At 40.9% G+C, this 15,934-nt stretch overlaps 1 protein-coding gene across 1 annotated transcript in view; it reads right to left on the bottom strand.

Moving 5' to 3' along the window:
- The window catches only part of BBS9 (Bardet-Biedl syndrome 9), a 578,043-nt gene that overhangs the window by 558,927 nt on the left and 3,182 nt on the right, over positions 1-15,934 (bottom strand). Inside the window, exon 2 of the mRNA XM_045288670.1 lies at positions 863-985. Within this exon, the coding sequence (XP_045144605.1) occupies positions 863-974 (112 nt within the window). The 5' untranslated portion in view covers positions 975-985. The remainder of the gene's footprint in view (positions 1-862; positions 986-15,934) is intronic.

Below are 15,934 nucleotides of genomic sequence, written 5' to 3'. Positions count from 1 at the left end.
TACTCAGACTAACACACTGGGTTAATAGTTTCTTAGGGGGGTGGAGGAAATAGGAAGCTAATAATAATGATTACAGAATGAAGACAATGCTCTAAAACTGATTATGGTGATGGTTGCACAACTCTTTTCCACATATTTAAACCATTGAATTATATAGTGTGTGAATTATATGTCAATAAAACTATTAAAGTTAAAAAAAGAAAAGAAAAGAAACCAAAAGGCATATCAACAAGGCAAATCTGCACATGACGTCTTTAAAGTGATAAAGAGGATTAAGGTGTGCCTGACCTAAGCCTTGGTATTTTCAATCACTTCATATGCACATGACTGCTGGGCAGTGAATAAGGAAGAACTGATGCATCTGAATTATGTGCCGACAAAGAAAACTGAAAGCACAAGCACCATGGATGGCTAGAACCACAGACAACTGTTTTGGAGAAGTATAGCCAGAACGCTCTGTAAAAGCTAGAACGGCTCCATTCCACATACTATGGACACGCTGTCAGGCGTGGGAGACCATCCCCAGAAAAGGTTATGACGCTTGATAAGGTAGGGGTCAGGGAAACAAGGAAGATGGACTGACAGAGTGACTGCCACAATGGACTCCAGGGTAACAAGCACGAGGATCGAACAGGACCAGACAGTGTTCTGTTTTGCTATACGTGGGGCTGCTGTGAGTCAGAGCCAAAATCACAATATCTATTCACCTGCAACTTAAGGACTACTTGACAAGAAAAAGTATCTTAAAATATGGGCAAAATTATGACAGCTTACTTAATTACTTTGTGTACACAAATTAAAAGGTCATTTTGTTTACCTCTGGAAAGCTTTGTTCCAAAATGCATGATCATTAGTGACTTACCTTGTCCATTTCCACTATTGACAACATCAGCCAGACACAAGCAGCCTTGATCAAATTCTTCTTTTTCTCCCAAAACTGTAGACCACCAGTCACGGGCTTTAAATAAAGACATGTTCTTTCACTCTAAAAAGAAAACATTCATTTATAATAAAAATCTATTTAACACCATGAATTAATTCATTCTTAAAGCACAGTGAATAATTAATTGGACCTCTTTGAGAAGCGCAATTCTGTATTGATTTAAAATATTTGAGAGCAATTCTGTTTGATTTAACATACGAGGGGGCTTCAGAAAGTTTGTGGGAAAATGGAATTAAAAGATAGGGAAATTGTTCCATGAGCTTTTTGAAGGCCTCTCCTAAGCAAAAACTACAAATCCAAAAGGTTGGATTACACCCTGGATCGTTAACCACAAAGTTAACAGCTCCAAACCAATGCCCATTCTGAGAGAGAAAGATGAGGCTTTCTACTCCCATTCTACTCCGTCCTACAGGGTCACTATGAGTCGGAATTAACTCTAGGGAAATGAAGTTGTTGGTTGGTTGGTTGGTTGGTTGGTTGGTTGGTTGGTTGGTTGGTTGCTTGGTTGTGAACAGCAGGTGTCAACATGGGTAAGTATAAATGTCAAGGTCACTTGCTTTACTACCAAAGTGGCCAAAGAATTAGACAAGCAAATGTGATGGTAAGAAGTTCAGGCTCTGCTTTGAGACTGGCGGATCCCTGACCGATTGCCCGGAGGAGATCTTGAGCCCTTAAACTAACGCCATCCCTGGAATTCATCTTTAAGCCAAAGCATCGTTCGGCTCAGAAAGAAATGTCTGCATTGACCATTGTTCTTTTATAGAACTATTTATATGCCACCAACTAAAGGACAGCAACTCTAAAGGTTGACGAGGAATTAAGTGGCAGTGTTTGAATGATTCAAAACAATTCAAGAAAAGATATCAAGAAAGGTGGCACAAGATCTTTTTTAAAACAAGTTTTTTTTTTTAATTGGGGGGGGATTTTACAGTTCAGATCAATAACTTTGCAATCAACAGTCCAAACCACGAATCAAACCCTCCAATAGTCTACCCCCACCTGCTCTCTTCTCCCCTTCCCCGCTCCCTACGCACCACCATCCTCCCTTTCACCGTGGGAACACCCATCAAGAATCCAGCTCGCTAGTCCATCCTCCCTCTCCTGCCCTCCCCTACTTGGCAACCTCCAAAATCTATCCCCTTTGGTATAAACTCTTCATCTTGGTTTTGCTTGTTTTTCACCCCCAAGAATACAACCAATGTCACTGAGTTGTACAGGAGGTTTCAAAGCGTTCAGGGACATATAAGATCATGGCATTTTCCACCAATTTTTTTAAGCCCCCCATGTACGTGTAGAAATTGTCGGCTTGATGTATGTTTTGCTGTGTCCCTCTACCACAAAAATTTAATAAAATGGACAGGCTTAGGAGTGAGCTTTTTTTCCTTTTATCATTTTATTGAGGGCTCATACAACTCTTATCACAATCCATTGTGTCAAGCACATCTGTACATTTGTTGCCATCATCATTCTCCAAACATTTGCTTTCTATTTGAGTCAGGGGTGCGCTTTTTGACACCACAAACTATCCACAACCAACAGCGTTACTAAAAGTCACTAAAACCTCTCTACAGCAGCTTCCTTATGCATAAAATGCAAATAAGGAAGGATTTGTGAGGATTAAATAACAGTGCAGAACAGAACTTCATGCCTGGCCCTTAAATCCAGAACCAAACTCACTACCCTCGAGCTGATTCCAGCTCATCCCGATCCCACTGGACAGAGTCAACCTGGCTCTTTGCATTTCTGAGACTTTACATCTTTATGGGAAAAGGCAGCCTCATCTTTCTCCTACAGAGTAGCCAACCGGTATGTTCAAAACACTGACTTTGTAAGTGCATACATAGCCCCCTACACCTGCACCAGGCCTGCTAAATGTTACTCATTGTTACCGTCCTTGGGGTTCTTGGTGTGGTGGTTTTTTTAAATCATTTTATTGTGGGCTCTTACAGCTATTATCACAATACATGCATACATCCATTGTGTCTAGCACATTTGTACATATTGCCATTACCATTTTCAAAGCATTTTCTTTCTTTTTGAGCCCTTGATATCAGTTCCTTATTTTTTCCTTCCCACCTTTACCCCACCATCATAAACCCTTGATAATGTATCTTTTTTTTTTCATGTCTTACACTGACCACAGTCTCTCTTCACCCACTTTTCTGTTGTTCATCCCCCTGGGAGGGGGTTATATGTAGATCATTGTGATAGGTTCCCTCTCTCTCCCTCCACCTTCCCTTTACCCTCCCGGTATCGCTACTCTCATTATTGGTCCTGAGGGGTTTTTCTGTCCTGGATTCCCTGTGTTGCGAGCTCTTATTTGAACCAGTATACATGCTCTGATCTAGCTGGATTTATAAGGTAGCTGGATTTATAAGGAATTGGAGATATGATAGTGGGGTGCAGGGGAGGATCCTTAAAGAACTAGAGGAAAGTTATATGTTTCATTGGTGCTATACTGCACCCTGACTGGCTTGTCTCTTCCTTGTGACCCTTCTGTGAGGGGATGTCCAATTGTCTACAGATGGACTTTGGGTCTCTTTTTATGATTGGTGGAAATAAAAACCTATCTTCAGGGAACACCCTGTATCCTTCAATATGTAAATGGTTAAACGAATTGTCATACATTCATACCATGGACTACAACCCAGTAAATTTTTTTAATTACATATTGATATAACTTAGTTAATTCTTAAGGGCATCATGTTTTGTGAAGACAAAAAAAAAATCCAATTCCAAAAGTTCCAAAAAGTCAGCTATTACATAATTCCATTATTAAAATATTCTAAAGGATTATACTAATACAGAACAAAACATTGGTTGCCGAGGTGATGATTGGGAAGGCATGACAATACAGAGATACTAAGAAGCTTCTTTGGAGTTATTCTGTCTCCCAACTCTGGTGGTGATTTCATAGGACTACACTGAATTTCTTAGAACTCTATACTAAAAAGGAAAATCATTTTTACTGCTGTAAAAATCTGGTAAAATCCAAATTTCAACTATGATGGGTGAAATCCATTGCACCACCTGGGCTTCCTCAGGTATCCTGAATACGGAAAAGCCAAGATCTGCCCACGTGGTCATAACTAGTCAGTGTGGAGGTGGCAACCAAGCCTAGACTATCTACACCCAGACCCTACCCAAAGGAGCTCTGCATCCACCCAACACAGACTACAAAACCTATCATTGGCAATACAAATTCTAATTTCTATTGAAGTTCAAATTGTAAGGAAGTACTTCGTGTATTTAATTATCTCTTTCTAGAGAATGATTAGAAAGCAAGAAGAAAAGTTTTAACAAATGCATTCTTATAAACAGCCATGAAAAATCCATTTCTAATGCCTTATTAAATGGGACATGATCTCTATATCCTCTACCCTCTAGAAATTGTCCTGACACTTGTTACTTGACACTTTTTTTGTTTCTAATAGTTATATGTTATGTTATATATGTATGTTATTTTATATGCATGTCATTATATATTATGTTACATATATCCTGTTTTTAATGTTATTTTTCATATCAATTTTACTCAAATTTAGCTTGGACTTAAGAAATGAATATTTTTAATATCCCATTGGTCTAGATCTATGAGATAGAAGGATAAGTAAAAGAATGTTTATGGCAATGTTAACCCCAAAGAATCCTGTGGGTGTGTGAGTTTCAAAGCAGATCCAGATATAGAAGGACAAGATCCTGAAGCTGATAATGCCCACATTTAGAGTTCTGCTTTCTCCAGGTTATGCTAGTACTACATCAAATTTAGGAGAGGAGGAGCCTGGGCTTAGAGAAGAAGACACATGCGTGTAGAATCAGAATAATGCTGCTTTGGGAGGCAACAGTAAGAATTCGGTGTTAGACTTCTCTATTTAAAAATACAAGTGGCAACTGAGTATTTTGAACAAAGACTAGGGGAAGAATACAGAAAAGAATTTCAGATTCTCATGGCCTCTAGACTTTCTAGAGCCATAAAGGGTGAGTGAACCCTTGAAAGTATTGTGCTGAGATCATTTTGAAACTTTAAACCAAAAATAGCTCCTAAAGTCTTCTTAAAGCCCAACAAGAGTTAAATGAGTAAATAAATAAATAAAATGTCTTGAGCATTATACTATTTTAAGAACTATCTCTATGGGATCAAATTGACAATCCACTAATAAAACTCACTGTCATTCAGTCAATTCTTACTCATAGCAACCCTACAGGACAGGATAGAGCTCCCTCTGTGGGTTTCTGAGACTGAAACTCTTCACGGGAATGGAAAGCCTCATCTCTCTCCTACGGAGCGGCTGGTGGTTTTGAACTGCTGAGCTTGTGGTCTGCAGCCCAACTTGGAACTCACTGTACCACTTAAAAAGATTAGAAAAGAATCTAAGGGCGGCATGAGTTTATATTAACATTGGAGGAACAACTCAAAAAAGGAGGGTCCAAATGATTGCGTAACTCAAATAATGTAATCAATATCACTAAAGCAAACATATAAAATGCAGAACTGGCGTATGGTTTGATGTGTACATTCTAAAATCAAACAAATGAAAGGCAAAAGCAGGCAGGGGCTAGAGTCCAGACAGACTTGCATTCACTTTCTGAACCAAGGCTCCAGCCACGTGACCGTAGACAAATTCCCCTTCTCGAGGTTAAGAGGATTAAAAGATTTCATGCCCAAGGTCTGCAGTTCCAAATCACCAGCTGGTCTGAGGAAGGAAGGTGAGGCTTTCTACTCCTGTAAAGAGTTACAGTCTTGGAAACCTACAGAGGCAGTTCTACTCTGTCCTACAGGTCGCTATCAGTCAGAATTGACTTGATGGTGGTGAATTTTTTGGAGCAGCAGTTAGTGATACGTTCTAAACAAGCCAGAATTACAAATGTGAATGAGACCTTCAAAAATGGACAGTGCCTGAAAATCCACAAATGAATCCAAACACATATAGTCAACTGATTTTCCTTTTCTTCTCTTTCTTGTTTTAATTTTTGTTGTGAACTGGGCTATTGTTTGAGAGAGTAAATCCATTTTCCACTCAGTCATTCATATACATTTTTGTTTCGTGACACTGATTGCAAACCCACAATGTAACACCATTTATCCCCCTTCTTCCCTGTTCCCCGTTTCTATTCCTCTTCTTTCCTAGCCGTTCCTGCCTTCTGAATTTTGTCCTTGGGGAAATGTTGCCCTTTGGATCTCAAATGGTTGATTAGTCTAAGGAGTGCATACCTCCCTGGTATTATTGATCTAAAGAGACCTGTCTTTTGTTTGAAAGGAAGTGAGCTCAGTGCTAGGCTTCAAGGGTGATTACAGGTCATCATCTCTACTAGTTGTATTACCCTCTCCCTGACCAGAAAGCCTCACCCATCACTGCTGCCATCGAGTCCGTGCTAACTCACTGCAAGCCCACTGTGGGTTTCTGAGGCTGCAACTCTTTACTGGAAATCAAAGCCCCGTCTTTCTCCTGTGGCGTGGCTGGTGGTTTCAAACTGCCAACTTTGTGGGTCGCAGCCCAACATGCAACCACGACACCACCAGGGCCCCCTAACAGAACACCTACTCAATTTTATTGCTCTGAGTTTGTTCCACAATTTTCTCCCACTCAATGATCCATGTACAGAGCACGCAGTAGAGATGGTTGGCACCGCCTAGTTACTCTGGTCTCAGGCTCTTGGAGCCTGGGGCTTGCAATGGACCATTGTTTCCCGGCATCCTTGCTTTTCCTCGCCCTTCTTTACTCAGCACAGGGAGAGACCAATGGTTTGCCTTACATGGTTAATCACAAACTTTAAGATATGGTCAACTGAATTTTGGCAAGGGTGCCATATTCATTCACCGCGAGAACAGTCTCTTCAACAAATGGTGCTGGCTAAACAGAATTTCCACATGCAGGAAAATGCAGCAGGACCCACAGCTTATACTATACACAGAAACTAATTGAAAATGAGTCAAAGACCTCAATATAAATATAAAACCATAGCATTCTTGATAGAAATATAGAAGCAAGGTCTGGGGACTTAAATTTTCTCAATAGATTATCAATCACAACAAAGACTAAATAATGAGAAATTCAAACAAAATAGATAAGTAGGGCCTCATAAAAGTTAAATACATAGACTCATCAGAAGACTTTATCTAAAGAGCAAACACACAACCTGCAGACTGGAAAATAAAATCTTTGATAATAACCTTATAAAGGTGTAATAGCTAAAATTTATAGAAAACTTCTACAACTTCACAACAAAAAGACAAATTGTTCAGTCAAAACTGGGGCAAAGCCTCATGAAAAGGTTGATGAAGATAGGGGTGCTACAGCAAAGTGTGGTGAAGAAAGCCCGGCTATCACAAACAACAGCATCTGTGGTCCTAAAGGTTTGTATGCAAACAAGCAGCCATCTAAGTGAGATGGCAACGAAGGCCACATGGAATAAGCACACCAGCCTATGTGATCCAAAGATGATAAATAGCAAAATCCAAATCCAAAGGAGGGAAAGGTATCAGAGCTATGGATAACAGTGGGAGCCCAAAGTCCATCTGCAGGGACCCTACATAGATTAAGCTTCTGGTGGATCCCTGCTGACCAGAGTAGAGGGACATGAATAACCTTGCTGTCAGACAGACAATTTTCAACTTGATGACATTATGGCAGATGGAATTAGGATACAATGTGGTACCTGGTCATTGTATTGGTTCTAGTTTTCAATATTTCTTGCTTTTGTCTCAACAGAGGTTTTTTCCTCTGGTTTATTTTAATATTGTCTTTGCTCTTCTCTTTCTTTTTTTTTTTAAATAAAATTGCTATTTCCATTAGTTGTTGCTGTATTGTTTGTTGATTTTCTTTTATTTTGGGGGGGTATGTTTTGCAGTATATGAAACACAGGCTAGACGGAGGTATAGGGGCAATAGTTGGTGCACAGCTTATTGGGGATAAGGGGGCAGGGGAGGTTGGAGGGAAATGAGGAACAAATAATGAATATAGGAAAGGGGAGGATGCTCTAGAATGGACTGGAGTGACATACATACAACTATTTTTAAATATAACTGAACTACAGAAGTGTATGGTATGTGATATATATATATATATATCAATAAAAGTATTGGGGGTGTGTGAAAGGCTTAAAAAAAATGAGGCAAAAGGTATGAACAGACACTTCACCAAAGGAAATATTAAAAGGGTCAACAGACACATGGAAAGATGCTCAGTGAAATTAGTCACCAGAGAAATATAAATCAAAACCCAGTGCAATACAATTTTACTCCCAGTAGTATGACCAGAGTGCTCCTGAGAGGCAGGGAGAGTAAGACTTCATCTTACATACTTTGGACATGTTTTCAGGAGAGGCCAGACCCTGAAGAAGGATATCAGTAAGATTGAGCGGCAGCAGAAAAGAGGAAGGCCCTCAGGGGATGGATGGACACAGTGGCTGCAACAATGGGCTTAAGCACAGGGACCATTATGAGGATGGTGCAGGATGGGCAGTGTTTTGTTCTGTTGTGAATAAGACTGCAATGGGTGGGAGCCAACACAATGGCACCTCACAACAAAAACAGGATGGCCAAGATTCTTTAAAACAGAAAACAATGAGTATAGGTGAGACCTGGAGAAATCAGGATCCTCATCCGTTGCTGGTGGGAATACAAAATGACACAGACATTTTGTAGAAAACACTCTGGTGTTTCCCAAAAAATAGGCCCTGCCAAAAAATATGGCCCCACAATTCTACTCCTAGGTATAAACCCTAGAGATCTAATACGAAGCGACACATACAGACATCTGTGCATCTTATGTTCAATACAGCACTATTCATGATGGAAATGGGGAAGCAAGCAAGATGCAAATAACCCAAGTACCCATCAATGGATAGTGGATTAGTACAATGTGGTACATACCAGAAGGCTTCAAAAAGTCACGAGAAAATTCTATTTTCATTCTGTTTTTCCAGGAACTTTCTGAATCCCCTTCCTACATACAAGAGTATTACTCATCAGAAATAATAAGCAGTGTCCAAAACATCTTAGAATATGAGGATGTTATTTTGGTTGACATAAATCAATCACAAGAAAACAAAGAAGGTGTGCTCTCGTTTTTAGGAAATAGCATGAACAAGTAAATATTAGTGATTATCAAGGATGGAAGGGGAGGGAGCGTCAAGCCCTATACAGAGGACACTTATTATTCTGGGTGATGAAAAATCACCTGGAATGAGAATGAAATGTACACAGTTTGGTGAAAGTAAATGTCACTGGAAAGCACCACTAAAGATAAAAGGTGATATGCAGATGGAGTGCCAATAAACTGTTAAAGATAAAAGCACCTGCTGATAAGTGTTATGGCACATATACTTCTGAAATAACAGCAAAAACAATAAAAAATGTGTGTGGTATATACATAGGCATATAGGTACATGTGTTTGCATATGAATATGCACTTATGTACTACGTTTACGTATATTCATATACATCATACCACTCACTGCCATTGAGTCAATTCTGACTCATAGTAACTCCATAGGACAAAATCGAGCTTCTCCTCATCTTTCTCCCTTGGAGTAGCTACCGGGTTTGAACTACTGGCCTTGCAGTTAGTAGCCCAACACATATCCCAACAAGCCACCAGGGCTCCTGGAATGGGAGTGAATAATTTAATGTGTTTCTTCTTGCCAAGGTCTCTGTAACTACCACCAAATGACCTTCTCCTGCACAGCCTGGGGAAAAAGGTGGAGAAAGACACTAATAAGATTCACCTGTAACTATTAACAGGATTCGTGATTGCCATGCTGCAGGATATAAAAGGTATATAAAAAGCCATGCTGTTTTTTTGTCAAAATCTGGGTGGCTGAGATGGCTGAGCCATCTCTGAGCCATCTTACACACTGAGATGGCAGTGTAAGCAGGTGCATTGTTGTGGTGGCAAAACCAGTCCCCTATCTGCCACAGTTCAGGCCTTTTTGGTCATACACTGTTATGCAATATTTTTAGAACCTCTAAAAAGAAGGCTTGATTAATAGTCTGACCTGGTGGAATGAACTCAAATGCACTATCCCCCTCACATCAAAAAAAAGAGCAAATGAGCATTGGTTTTTTGGGGGGGGGACCTACCCCCTCATATATATAGACAGGGGATAGAGAGGAGATTAAATGTGGGGATTATTTTAAAGGTTAAAGGTTATATGTTTATTTGACTGCACTATGGCTACTCAATGTTTCTATGTTTCTCGTACCTGGTATTATAAATCAACCATAATGACAAGAGCTCTTAAGCCCACCTTAAATCTATATTTGATTGGATATGCTAAAGGGGGAGTTAGGAATTGCCCAGAAGGACCAGGTTTTATTTTAAGTCAAAGCCCCTGTAGAATAAGGGACTTAGATAGAAACCTGCAGCCGCCCTAGAACTGCTCAAAGAAAAGGGGATTTACATTTGAAGGGAAGACCTGCAGACGACAAAAAAGACCGTTTGGCATTTTAAATCTTGAGCAAGCAATTTTCCATTGAATGCTTCAATACGGGAAAGTTTATGCCCATCAGCGAAAGGCCCTTTCTAGGTCTGAAAGTTAAACGCAGCCAGTAAGTTTGGTGTGCTCGTTATTTTAAGTGCCTGGAGCCACTCACTAAAATGGAAGTGGAGGGAAATGCAGCGGGGAAGAGACTAGCTGAGTGTGGCCATATTCCAGAGGTAGCCATGTATCTAGTCCATAGATGTAAGAGAAGGTGAAGGGGTGGCTGGTCCGAAGTTTAAGGAGTCGTGCAGATCCTGAGCCTGTGAGCATGACCTGGCCCCAGGGACTAGGGCAGAGGAGTGTGTCAAGAAGCCAGTTAGTCTGAAGAGCAGAGGTGTGAGTAGACTCCCAAGTTTACAGCTGGCACCCATATGACCTGGCATGGATGGCTACAGTTGAAATGACCAGAATCTAACCAAGTGAACAGATGTTTGACACCATGAACTGGTGTAAACTGCAGACATTTGATGGTATGCTCTGGACTGGGCACTCCTTATGGATGCACTTAGCCAAAATTCAACCAAAAATGAAGATTTTTCAGATCAATAAACATTCTAATCTCATAATACTGCTTTGTTAAAGGATGAGAAATCCAGAAATCGGATATCTACAATGGAGAGAAAGGCGTGGAGTAGCTGGCCTACAAGCTTTTATAGAAGTGTTCACAGTAACATGATTAAAAGGGGCAAAACCAATCCATGTATAAAAGGTACAATGGTGAGAAGAACCAAGTGGTGGCGTGCAGGGACAGTGAATTATTGAATGTGTCTCTTCTAGTCAAATTTCTGTAACTTCCGCCAAATTACCTTTTCCTGCATGGATTTGGCTGAGATGATGAAGGAAAACACTGATAAGATTTACCTGTGAGTATCTGGTAACAGGATTCACCGCAATTGTCATTCTATTTGGTATAAAATGAGCTCTCTGAGAAGCAGGAGGGGGATTTTCACTACCAGGCAGAGTCAGGAGTCGAACGTGTCCTCTGGACCATGAGATCCCAGCGCAGTGAACCTCCTGGATGTGAAAGAGAGTTGTGACACCCAAAGAGTGACAGGAGAAGCAGCAACAGAGCCAGTGGCCCAGAGCAGGAGACAGAGTGGTGAGCTTCCCAGCCCACAGAGCAAGTAAAGCTGAGTGCTTTGGGGCAGAAGGCTAACTTGTGGAGTAGGGTGTCTCTGGGCATTTAACTGAAGGAGCTAGAATGGAGTACTGTACCTTTGGATCGAGGCTTACAGTGGAGTGGCATGCCCTCTGGAGTTTTATTAGCAGCCTGAAAAAACTCTAAAATGTCCTGGCTGAACATGTGTATCCTGAGCATCTCTCACCTGCATTGTCTGGGAGTTCTGTGTAGCGAATGCAGTGAATTACAAAACCTAGAGGAAAAGTAGAGAGTGACCGAGCACAGCTCCTATAATGCTCTGTAGAGGCATAATTATAGATACTACTTCGGCCCACCAAATGCCTCACAGGATTAGATTTCTGAGTTTGAGGGATTGGACTCACAGTCCCATGGAACATCTCAGTCAATTGACAAAATAATTTTTGAAAGTTATGTTCTACATTCTAGTTTGGTGATTAGTATATGGGTCTTAAAAGCTTGTGAGCAGCTGCATCTAGGATACAATGATTGACCTCTACTGGTTCCAAGTGAAAGAATGTAGGAAAACAAAGACTCAAAGAAAAAGCTAGTCTACCGAATAAACTACCCAAACCATGGCTTCATCGATCCTAAAGTCAGAAGTCTTTACTGGATGACACCCAACTCCCACTACCAACCACTTTAATCAGAGCCCCAGGAGATGGGCCCTGAGGAAGGTGAGAGAAATGTGGACCTGAGCCTCCAATTTCTTTAAAAACAAAAAACACGGCTCTATTGGACTGGTTGAGACTGGAAGACTAATACCCTAAGATAGTCTTTAAATCTTGAATTGAAACGAGCCAGGGTTACACCTTGTAGCTAAATAATAGATTGGCTCACAAAATAATACCACTTATAAATACTGTGCTCCTTTTAAAAGTTAACTACAGTACTCACAATGACTCACAAGTAAACAGTCAACTAACTACTCACTACTACTAAATGGTCAACAACTACTTTTAAAACAAGGATGAGAAGATAAGGGGCCAATGAGAAACAAAACAAACCTGCTCTGTCAAGCAGATTCTGACTCAGAGACCCTATAAGCAGAGTATAATTGCCCCAGAGCTGAGCGCCCTGGTGGTGTAGTGGTTATGCGCTCAGCTGTGATATGCAAAGTCAACAGTTCAAGATCACCAGCTGCTCTGTGGAAGAAAGACTGGGCTTTCTACACCGGTAAAGACAATCTCAGAAACTCACAAGGGCAGTTCTACCTTGGCCTGTAGGATTGTTATGAGTTGGCACCAACTTGATGGCAATGAGGTTTTCACTCTCATAGAGTATAACTGCCCCAGAGTTTCTAAGTTGTAAACCCTGCTGGATAGTAATTACACTGTGGTTGTTAACCGCAAGGTCAGCAGTTCTAAACACTAGCTGCTCTCAGGGAGAAATATAAGGCTTTTTTGCTCCCTTAAGATTTTGTATCGCCTACTGGGAGGGTGGAGGGACGGTGGGGTGGAAAGGGGGAACCAATTACAAGGATCTACATATAACCTCCTTCCTGGGGGACAGAGAACAGAAAGTGGGTGAAGGGAGACGTCGGACAGGGCAAGATATGACAAAATAATAATTTATAAATTATCTAGGGTTCCGTTCATGAGGGAGCGGGTAGGTAATAGGGAGGGAGGGGGGAAAAATGAGGAGCTGATTCCAGGGGCTTCAGTAGAGAGCAAATGTTTTGAGAATGAGGGCAATGAATGTACAAATGTGCTTTACACAATTGATATATGTATGGATTGTGATGAGTTGTATGAGCCCCTAATAAAATGATTTTTTTTTAAAAAGATTAGGGTTAGACTTACGTTTAGGGTTAGGATTAGATTTACGATTAGGGTTAAGAGTTAGACTTAGGGTTAGGTTTAGGGTTAGACTTAGGATTACGGTTATGGTTAGACTTAGGGTTAGTGTTAAGGTTTCAGTTAGGGTTAGGGTTAGACTAATGGTTGGTGTTTGGGTTAGGGTTAGGGTTAGGGTTAAGATTAGGCTTGGTGTTAGGGTTAGTGTTGCTGTTAAACTTAATATTAGGGTTAGGGTTATGCTTAGGCTTAGCAATGGGCTTTACATTAGACTTTATGTTAGACTGAGGGTTAGTGTTAGGGTTAGGCTTGATGGTAGACTTATGGTAAGGTTAGGCTTAGGTTTAAGGTTACGGTTGGTGTTAAATTTAGGGTTAGGGCTAGGAAGAAAAAAAAAGATTTTGTATCGCCTCAAACCCAAAGAGGCAGTCCCACTGTGACTATGAGTAAGAAATGACCCAGTCGCAATGAGTCTGCTTTATAATCTACACACAATCCTAGTGCCACTGTTGGACTGCTAACTGCAAAATTGGAGCTCTAAACCCACAAGCTGTTCGACAAAAAGATGAGGCTCTTTGCTCCCATAAAGTCTCTTGACAGTTTACATAGGATCACTATGAGTCGTAATCAACTTGCTGGCAGTGGTTTGGTTTGGGTTTGGAATCCATACAGAAGCTGACTCCACGTTTTTCTTCCCAAGAGGAGCTGGAGCTGGTAGGTCCCAATCACTGAGGTTTACATTAGCAGTAAAGTGCTTCATAACTGTGCCACCAGGACTCCAGGGAGGCAGGGAAACTAGATTAATAGAAATGGAACAACCAGAATGGAAATAATGCGAACATTGTGGAAAATGTAGCCCATGTTACTGAACAATTTCTGTAGAAATTGTTGAAACCTAAACAGCTGGGTGTAAATCTTCACTGAAATCACAATAAAAAAATATGAATTAAAAAAATATGCTGGAGAGTAATCATTAGTTGAAATGTTCATGAACAGCGATGGTTTAGAACCGCTTCATGTACTGCAACAGTTTTCTGGACATATTTGAGGGTCTTCATTTTAAAGAGTAAGACTTGCTACAGCCATCGAGAGAGAAAAACTGGGTACTAGTGCTACTAGCAGCAGCGCTGGTGGTGTACTGGTTACAAGTTAGGCTGCTAACTGCAAGGTCAGTAGTTCAAAACCACCAGAGGCTCCTTGGGAGAAAGAGATGGGGCTTTCTACTCCTACAAAGAGTTATAAAATCCATGGGGGAAGGGAGACAGTAGTCGGTATAAGAGATGAAAGTAATAATTTATCATTTATCAAGGGGTCACGAGGGTGGTAGGGAAGGAAAAACGAGGAGCTGATACTAAGAGCTCATTAGAAAGTAGTGATGGCAACATACGTACAAATATGCTTGATACAAATTGATGTATGGATTGTTATAAGAGCTGTAAAAGCCCCCAATAAAATGATCTTTTAATAAAAATTTTTTAAAAGTTACAGTCTCGTGATATGATGGAATTACAAAAGAAATAAAAGAGTTACCATCTCGGAGATGCACAGGGCCAGTTCTAGCCTGTCCTGTCCTATGGGGTCACTCTGTGTGGAATCGACTCTATAGCAGTGAGTTTGCTTGTGATGAATGCTACTAGCAGGAGCCCTGGTGACATAGTGGTTGCACGCTGGGACGCAAGGTCAGCAGTTGGAATCCACCAGCCACTCTGCAGGAGAAAGAGTTACAGTCTTGGACACCTACAAGGGACGTTCTCCCTTGACCTATAGGATCACCATAAATCGACTCTATGGCAGTGAATTTGGTTTTGGTGTTTCTTCGTGCTACTAGGTATTTTCCTCTCAATGAATGTGTGCGAGAGTGAAATTTCTTAATAGGGCCATTCTGTCTGGGTCTCTGTAACTTCCACCAAATGATTGGGTGGGACTATGCAAAGAGGGGACACTAATAGAGGGGACTGATCAGTTTTGGTTACCACCACCTTGGCTATAAGGATGAACCATATATGAAGCAAGAGCAGAGAGAGAAAGCCCAGGACCATTGTAAACGGAACAAGATCTCTGAAGTAGCTGAGACTGAGACCAGGGCCACCCGAGACAGACACAAGGCGGCAAAACAAAGAAGCCAGCACCAAGAATATGTGACTGAAACCCAGCAGCAAGTTGGCTTCCTGGCCCTGAGGCAGAAGCAAAGGGACGACATCGCTGAGAGCCTGAGGACTAGACAGACGTGGCTGCTGACTGAGGAGCAGTGTTGCTGTGGACCACAGACTGTATCTTTACTGTTTAATGACCCTGACTTATAACCAGTTAACTCCCCTTACCCCCTTAATTGTCAGTATTTTCTGTGAGTTCTGTGTGCCCATTGCAACAAATTATTGCACTCACAGCTGTTGAAGTAGAAAGTGTTGTGAATGACAGAACAAAATGTTTCCATCAACAAGTTAGACCAGAAACCTAAGTTGGTAATTACAAAATTAAGCACAAGCTACACATAATGAGAAATGCCTTAAACCTAACAAATCATAAATTCTTTTGCAAAATGTAAAAAGGTATTTTTTTATTTCAAACAATGGC

This window comes from Echinops telfairi, unplaced genomic scaffold, assembly GCF_000313985.2.
Source record: "Echinops telfairi isolate 266 unplaced genomic scaffold, ASM31398v2 ScPeMD7_23;HRSCAF=83, whole genome shotgun sequence".
Classification (NCBI taxonomy): Eukaryota; Metazoa; Chordata; class Mammalia; order Afrosoricida; family Tenrecidae; genus Echinops; species Echinops telfairi.
The sequence above is the reverse complement of the archived record's forward strand: the minus strand, read 5'-3'. Positions and strand labels throughout refer to the sequence as shown.